Genomic DNA, 9,155 nt, shown 5'->3' with positions numbered 1-9,155 from the left:
TACTAGTGATCCTCCAGGATAGTACTACACGTGCTTCGTTTCTGATTGGTCGTCGGCATTGGAAACAAAAACCGATAACAGACAGAGTAAACGAACAAAGCCAAAGAAAGATAGGTTGAAGACAGACAACCTTCGACCATATAGTAGAGACATAGACCGCTCAAGCCTACTCTTCGTACATTGAGCGGAGTGTAACTATCATTTTCATACCAACAGACCGCATCACTGTCGTGGAACCACCTACAATTTCGTTTCCTTTTTCCTAATCGATAATCCTCGGGAATTTTTCTTTATGTTTGTAGATCATGAATCTCTAGTAAGTTTCTTATGACGCCAAACAATCGAATTCAGTCGTAGGGTACATATAACTACCAAGAATAATCGAATAATTAATTATTATTTAATACTTTTTAACAAAGAAATAAATCACTAAATCACTCTCTGAGGGGGTGAACTAACAAATTTTGTTTCAAATATAGTAGCAGTCAATTACTAAACTATACTAATATTAGTTTTTGTACCAATGGTGCCATCAGTGGGAAAACGCCCAAATTAGTAGTAAATATTTCCCACTATTGCTATTTAGATGACGCTGCTAGCTAAAGAGTCGATAATTATTGCGGGTATGCATTGCTTGGCATACTCATGAATAGTAAACGTTTTCTGTTTTATTTATAAGTGTAGGACAGGGTCTTTTTGTACTTCGCGTTTTCTATTAATAAAATATTAATTTTTATATATAATACTATTTTTTAAACGAATTTAGTCTCGAAATATTTGTGTTTATTAATAAACACAATTTTCTGATAGTATTGAATTAAAATTCAATAAATACTATATGATTCAATTCACATTATTGAAATATTTGTTTCTTTGTAAATTTTTTAAACTACACATTCAAATTCTATTTCTATTTGAACGTGTAAAGTAATAAGTATAAATTCTTTCCGTTTAAAATTTGTCGATATGTACAAAAAGCACGCTTCGCGATAGGTCGATTCCTGCGCCAAAGTAATATGATTTGTACTTTTTCGAATTTAAAAATATCCTTTTGCAAGGGAATCACCTGTTAGGAGATAAATACGAATCTTGAAATTTTTAAGTAATTTATATTATTGTTGTCATGCTAATAATATTTTTTTTAGAATTAACTCAATTTTGATTAAACTCATTCTTTTTCATAATTAAATTTGTTCAACTTAATGCATGCTTATTTTACAATTTTGAATTTTTACTTAGTAAAAGTCGAGTCATTTTATTTAAAAATAAAATAATACTTAACGAAAAGATGCTAGCCCGCTTAGGTTCTATTATAATAGAACCTAACCTAAATATAATAGAACCCAGTAATTAGGTAATTATAATTACTTAATTACTCTTTCAAGCTCAGGATTTTCAGGTTTAATCCATCCGTACTCGTTGTCTGAACTCATTCACGTGCCCAGGTGCTACTTGGATGAGCGAAGGCAATGGGCACGATGACTTAATCTGTAATATTAATCCATTTTTATATGAGCGACTGACTTTGTGCAAACGTATTCGTGCACCGGCGCCGGCGTACTTTCCACATGTGTGTGTGTGTGTGTGGTTAGGGTGTAGAAGTGCGTCGGTTAAGAATTTCTTATAATCTACAATCAGAGTGGTATTTATTAATACCAGACTTTTACTGTACTGTGGTATTAATACCAGATTTCTACTGTACTGTGTTATTTCACAATACCAAACTTTAACGTCAAACTTTTATATACAATGAATTATTTCACGATTAATTGTTTTATTAAATACATATTTTCATATTGCATATGGTGTGATAATTGTAATAAGTACTCGATTGAATATATATAAAAAGTAGCTTGCCAATCTTACTTGTATAACAGGACGACAATCATAAATTGATGGTGAACCTGTATATAATTTTTAATGATTGCATCACCTTAAAGTATCGCGTATAAATATTTATATATAATATTTAGATATACGCAATGGTCGCTAGCCTTTGTCAGTCGATTTCAGGAACTGGTACGTACCTTAAGGTATGTACTCTAAATTTAGAGTGTGAATGTTGTGTATGGTATCCTCGGGTGTCGGAGGTGTCCCGGGACACCTCTCTAGTTTAGGTCGCGCCCGAGGACCTTGAATGAGGATCGTTGAGCGTATGTGTTGGTGTGATTGTTTTAGCATTTTTAAATATAGGGTTAGGTAGGTAGGTAACTTACCTTCTGGTGTGTATGTTAAATCCCAGTAGGTAGGGTCCAGGGCAGATCTCGTCACTTTAGTTGGGTAGGTCGCGCGCGTATGTGATGGGTCTGCACCTGTAGGTGGATTTGAGAAATCGTTGCAATGACGATGCAAACGGAGCTTCTGTCCGTTTGTTTTCGAATCTGCTCTCGATTTCTCGAGTCTCGACTCTCTGAGTCGTTGCTTCGCGGTCGCGGTCGTGATCAGTAAGGTAGTTCGAAACGCTCGTTCCCTCGAGGTTCTAGACGTATGATTCACGTGTGGTTCACGTGTGGTTGAACGTCCACGTATTGCACTGAATCTCGATCCTAGCTATAAGTTTCAGATGGGACAATGCGTCCGAAGAAAGAAGAGGCTGTATGCCGAAGTGGTTCTGACAAATTGTCGCAAGAAAGGGCTGCAACGAATGGCTCCCCATCTTCGAATTCGAATTCGAAGATGGGGAGTAATTACTATTACTATTTTGTCACTGTACTCGCCTGTAGTTGTAGTAGTTTGTTTCTTTGGGTCATGTACCCCAACGTGGGATATCATTGCGTGTCAATTGGGCAATTCGCGTTTTGTTTTAGTGTTGCGTATGAAGATATGAATCGCGTTCGTTTGTTAGGATTGTTTCAATTGCTTCGAGTCTTTCGCGTTTTTTTTCAGAGTAGTTTTGCGATACGAATGAATACCAACCGCGATTGCTATTAGTGTTGCGTATGATAAATATCGCGTCCGTTTTTAAATAGTATTTAGAGTCAATTTAGCTTCTAATTGCTATGTATAATGTCTAATCATATCGGGTATATTTTATTTAACATAAGGTTGAATTGTTTCACTGTTATGAACCATAATATATTATTGACGTCTTATAAGACGTCCCTGTGCTATCTGGGTACTTTCCTAGTTACATATTTTACATATTTCAAAATTACTATCTTATCAGTAGTACGATAATGATGATGATAGAGTCAATTAATTATTTGATGTTTGATATTATTAGTGAATATTCATTATTAGAATTGTCACGCGATATAGTCTATCTTTTAATTGCCGTTAACTTCCAAGAATTTTGAAGTAAGAATGTAGAGAATATTTCCGGAAATATTGAAAATTTGTTGCATAATTAAAATTTGCTCGCGATCGTTATCCAATTTCATAACGAGTAAAAAGCTTACACTAAAAGAGTACGCAAATGCAATTCGATGCTTCGTATCAATATGAAAACTCTGACTAGAGTCGATATTATCTGTGTTCGTTATTATTCTTTCAACTAAGAGTAGAGTCGTTACGGAAACTTATTTCTCACTTTTGCTTAAATTATTATAAAATAATACTGTTAATCTTTTAAACTTTTTTTTCTTGGCGTTAAGACGCAGTTCATTTCTGATTCAAATTTATTTTCAAAGTATTCGTGTCTCGAAACTCAAAATTTAAATCGAACTTCTTTCTATTTCAATTTTACTACGATTGGCAATGATTTTCATATCGAGTAATTTATGTGTGTACGTTTGCACCATAAAATATTCTTCTCAGCTTTCATATTTTGATTTGTATATGTATATATTTTAATCTATTGAACAAGTTTATGTTTCAGAGATAATATTCGTCTTGAAGAAGAATGGTCAAAACCAATTAAATACAGAACTTGAACTGGTGTGTCTGAAAAACCAAACTTTATCAAATTCTGTTTAGTATGTTTCAGTTCATGCTTCAGAAATTCTTCTTGCACTTCATCGAACATCACCGGAGGCTGGATGTGTTGACACAATTAGATTTATAACATATTTGTAAGAAAAGCGTAATTAGATATAAGAAAAACACGATAGTGTTTAATTGTGTATTAAGTTATTATATATAATATTTAAATTTGAGCGCTCAACTAGCTAGAAACAGTTAGTATTTAACGACAAAACAGACAAACAGTAAACTAATTACATTGATCAATGTATTTTCCCCATCTTCCTTTCCTATCACACATGTAGTACTACATCAGTGTTAATTAAGTAGATTATTGCATAGATTCTTTGTGTAATATGTATGCATTTCTCTTGATACTTGTGGTGTTAATTAAGTAGATTATTGAATAGAGTCTTTGTGTAATATGTATCCATTTCTCTTGGTACTTGTGGTGTTAATTAAGTACATTATTACATAAGTGGCTTGTTGGTTGCATAATGTTTTTTTCTATTTTTATTAGTGCATGTCAGGGTGGCAGGTACAAAACCTAGATTAAGGAAGTGTGGCTAGGATGTGGTTTTGTCTTGGCCACCAAAATTTTTGGGCTTCCATATGCAGCAACCTCCACGTGGTGAGACCTGGACCCTCTATATTATTTGAAGTATGTAATTGCTAACTGCATCGCCAGTAAGGGTCAGATGACATTATCAATTGCATACCAAATAATAGGAGCTAACAGCTGCAATGTTTCTTGTTTACGAGTAAATGAAAATATGCAGTTTTAGAATTCACTTAGAATCACTATTATATACATGTATAAGAGAGGGATGATTATTTTTAGATTTTATAAGGTCTAAAGATATATCTATTCTAGTCTTCAACTTTAATACATTTAAATTAATACATCTATGTATATGATATTTGAAATATAAGGTGTGGTTTAATGTATCCAAGTTTACTCTCGAAAACGTTAAACGTGAATGTTATAAATACTGGTGCCTTTAAAAAGGTTATGGGTGAACGGGTTAGCTTAGAAATTTTTTGTTCTCATACATAGTGACCGTCTTTTAGTTGTAGCTAATTATTGGAACTATACTAATACTGGTTTTAGTACCAATGGCGCCATCGATGGTAAAACGCCCAAGTTTGTACTGAAAACAGTTTCCTCTGCTTCTGTAAGATGACGTCACTGATACTTTTAATCATTTATTCTGTATTTTTTATAAATGCATAATTAATGCGATCCTTTGGTTCATAACACTTCTGCGTGTGTCGAATTTATAATTTTTATGAGTTATTTGAAGAAGCAATAATTATCGACGCTTTAGCTAGCAGCGCCATTTAATAGCGGTGGTGGGAAGTATTTACTACAAATTTGGGCGTTTTCCCACTGATGGCGCTATTAGTATAAAAACCAGTATTAGTATAGTTTAGTAATTGATTGCTACTATGTTTGAGACAAAATTTGTTAGTTCACCCCCTCAAAGAGTGATTTAGTGATTTATTTCTTTGTTAAAAAGTATTAAATAATAATTAATTATTCGATTATTCTTGGTAGTTATATGTATCCTACGACTGAATTCGATTGTTGGCGTCATAAGAAACTTACTAGAGATTCATGATCTACAAACATAAAGAAAAATTCCCGAGGATTATCGATTAGGAAAAAGGAAACGAAATTGTAGGTGGCTCCACGACAGTGATGCGGTTCGACAACAATCGTTGTGACCTGTTAAATAAATTAGTTTTGCGATTTCAGTGAACGTGGCTAATTTAAATAGATGAGAAAATTAGATCCACAAGAGGCCTGGGGGGCTGACAGGTTAGAAGCACAATTAGAAGCAGCTCGAGATGGTCTTCGAGGGCTTGATCGGAGTATTCGGAAAATCTTGGGCCGGGATCTTCCTGATGGAGAAAACGGACCAGTACAACCACCACCAAGGTTAAATTCATAATAATTCTTCTGTAAACGTTCCTAAAATACCTCAGAAAAATGTATACATCCTGCAGAATATATCTTATTCCATAATTTCATTGATCAATGAATAAAACACTGTTGTCTATAAACATAACCTAGTTCTCGTACGCTTCGACCATTTCATTACATTTCACACGATTTCATTGCATTTATTTGTAATAATTCAGCAATATAATAGTAAATTCATGTGCTAATTTTTTTAATTTACGTTAAACTGGTTAAGCCAAGTAGAGTTGTTAGTCTAAGCAATGTCATTGATTTATTGTGTATAATTGTTCATACATTAATTTGCAATTCAATTTTAATAGGCTGACACAAAAGAGGCCATTACAAGAAGATAGACGACGTATTGCATCTGATTTTGTCAACAATGATGTAACTGGTGGAAAACGAAGATGGCAAGGTTCAAATGGAGAACCAAAAACAGTTTTCAGTCGTTTAAGTGCACGCGTTCCTTCCAATAATGATGATAGTGCAGACGAAGATGATACTATTTTCAAAGTATGATTATATTACATATACCTATTATCATTTATCATTTTTAATGCATCACTTCAAATAATATTGTTAAATATCTACTTTAGCCAGCTGTATCTTCGCGAATAATAGCAACCCCACGAGAAATTCCATCTCGACAGGAAGTAATCAGGCGAGAAAGGACAGATGAACGGAGTCGGCAAAGAAATAAGCGAATGTTTGGAGCTCTTTTAGGTACACTACAGAAATTTCGTCAAGAGGAAACTAAACTTAAAGCAAAGGTACACCTTCCATTGATATTAATGAATGTCTAGATTTTCACATTGTAACACGCAGATTTGATTGGGCAGTATTTATTAATTATGGATTACATTGTATAGGAAGATAAAAAAGCAGAAGTAGAAGCGAGAGTTGAGGAAGCTCGGAGAAGAGAAAAAGAAGAATTGCGAAGAGAAAGGCAACAACTGTTTTTGTCACGCAAACGACAATTAGCAGAAGTACGAGCGTTGGAGGCAAAGTTGGCGCGTAGTCGACAATTTCAGGATTGGCGTGCTGCGCAGTTACCACTTGCTTCGTTTATAAAAACGCGTGCGCAACCTCCTATTTATTATGCACCGAAGCGTAAACATCCGCAGACCGACGTTCTCCTAACTCAATCAGCGAAAGAACTTCATGGTGCGTATTTTTGTAACGAGCGTTGCTTACGGTAAGCAGAAAATCATTACTTTTTGTTATTATTTTGTGTTACAGAGGAAATTGAAAGAAGGGAAAAAGCATTGGTCGAAGAACTCGAATTAATAGAGGTACAAGTAGGTCTTGGAAAGCATCAACAGAACTTTGATGGGTCCGCATCGCTAAATGCGACCGCTGAAGTTCAGCAGTCGGTAGAAGAAGGAGAAGAAAACTGTGATCCGAATCCGGAAAAGAATTCGGAATCGGAGACTAACGAAGAACCCGAGAATATTTCGGTGAAACCCGAGAAGGTCGAAAACTGCGATATATCGAAAGAAGTTGAAAAAACGGAGGAAGTACAAGTAAATGAAATAAAGGACGAGAATAATGGCTAGTATTAAATGTACTTACGACGCTTGTACATATTACGTACATTGGATGGTCCAACGAAAAAGGAAATGGAGTTTTTCTTACTCGATACTTTATGCGTGTGGATAACTTTTACAATTTTTGAGAAAATTTCACTTTCTACTTGTTCTCATACGGATACAAATTCATTCCCTTCGTCGTATCGCATACTCATTTCTTCATCAAGCGTCGATCGACGGGTGTCGTTCAAATTTTCCATAGACATAAGAGGTTAGTTGCAGTTTACTGAAATTCCCTATTTTTTAAATGTTGCATATTTGTATTATGGTTATCGTAGTGTGTCATTTAAATGATTACCACTCATCGAGTAGAGTAAAACAGTCCGGTGAAGAAGTAAGTATGTCGATAGCATACCATAAGACAATTCGAAATTTGTTTCGATTGGAAAATTATGTATAATAGTCTGTTCATCGTTTTCTTTGTATCAGTATGTCTTTTAATACATATGCGAGAAAGAAGAGCATTAAACGAATCTAATGCTTTACGTGTATGATCAAATAAAATATATAGATATAAACCTCGAGCGTGTCTCCTGGTGATGTAGCGTAGTCCAAATTCTTATACGAATTTGTACATCTCCGTTCTTCTAATTAAGCATGACATCAAGAGAATTCGTCGCGTATCAATGAGGGTAAAAGAACACGGGTAATTTTTCTGCATAGCAATATTAATAAGCATTCGAGTTTCGCAAAGATCGACCTTTCCTGCCTTGCAAGACGGAACAAGAATCCTTGTCTATTCTTTATAAATTGGAAATAAGAATTAAAGAACCTATGAAAAATTAAAAAGCTCGCAGAAGTAAATTTACAACAGAACCTTTTATGAAAATTTGATTATTTTCGCTTTATTTGACTCTTGTTTCGTAATTATTCCTTTATAAATTTTACGTAACTGCAATAAAATTAATCGTAAAGTTGAACACCGACAATTTTTACACAATTATAATTTCCTGACTGTTTAGTTCAAGTTGAATATGACAAATTAGGTACATGTATCTGTTTAAGGCAGCGGCCATCCTCGACGCATTTCTCTTGCGTTCTTTCGGATGATCTTGGTGCGTGCACGTTGTAAAATTAGTCGCTACTTATCCAGAAATTCCAAGCAAATCATGAACGCAGCAGAGCTAGCGATGGGATCAATCCATTATGTACCTGCAACTTGTCATATTAATTAATTTTCTCTCCTTGATATCAATGTAATCGTTATTTACGATACATTCATATCTTTTTCATTAAATACGACATTTAAAACAAAAAAAAATCGCGTAAAATGTGGTTCGATATTTCCAAGCGTTCGCATTTCTCTATCGATAAGTATACACCGTCGATAGGTATTTCAGAAACGGTTCAACTCGATCGAAAGTGCAAATACTGCAATTAATCTATTAATACCAGAGTAACAACATTATTAATTATTCAGAGAGCTGGAAACTTCTGTAAGTAAAATTTGTATTTATATCGATATAATTATTTCTATTTTTAATATTTCGTTGGTTTCCAGGTTCACGAGCCAACGATCGAATTTCAATACTTCGCAAAGTACAGAAATGGGCAAAATTCTTATCTAGATTCAATTTCGAATAACATGTGAAATATAAAAGATAAATAACTTTTTATCAGTTACTTGTTGAGTAACACTTAGAATTTCAATTATGGGGTGAAATTATATTTCATAGTGAACGAATACGCATCGCCAATAG

General features: G+C 34.2%; 1 protein-coding gene across 1 annotated transcript; it reads left to right on the top strand.

Annotated features, from left to right (window-relative positions):
- The first annotated feature begins 5,479 nt into the window (after window positions 1-5,479).
- LOC128895489 (pinin) lies at window positions 5,480-7,979 on the top strand. Its single transcript, XM_054158121.1, has 6 exons — window positions 5,480-5,581; window positions 5,660-5,842; window positions 6,187-6,379; window positions 6,463-6,636; window positions 6,736-7,030; window positions 7,106-7,979. Exons 2-6 carry the CDS (start codon window positions 5,682-5,684, stop codon window positions 7,420-7,422), a joined length of 1,140 nt encoding a protein of 379 aa, XP_054014096.1. The 5' UTR covers window positions 5,480-5,581; window positions 5,660-5,681; the 3' UTR covers window positions 7,423-7,979.
- The last annotated feature ends 1,176 nt before the right edge of the window (window positions 7,980-9,155 follow it).

The sequence above is a fragment of the Hylaeus anthracinus genome, unplaced genomic scaffold, assembly GCF_026225885.1.
Source record: "Hylaeus anthracinus isolate JK02 unplaced genomic scaffold, UHH_iyHylAnth1.0_haploid 5, whole genome shotgun sequence".
In the NCBI taxonomy this organism is placed as follows: Eukaryota; Metazoa; Arthropoda; class Insecta; order Hymenoptera; family Colletidae; genus Hylaeus; species Hylaeus anthracinus.
This window is presented reverse-complemented; position numbering and strand designations above follow the sequence as displayed.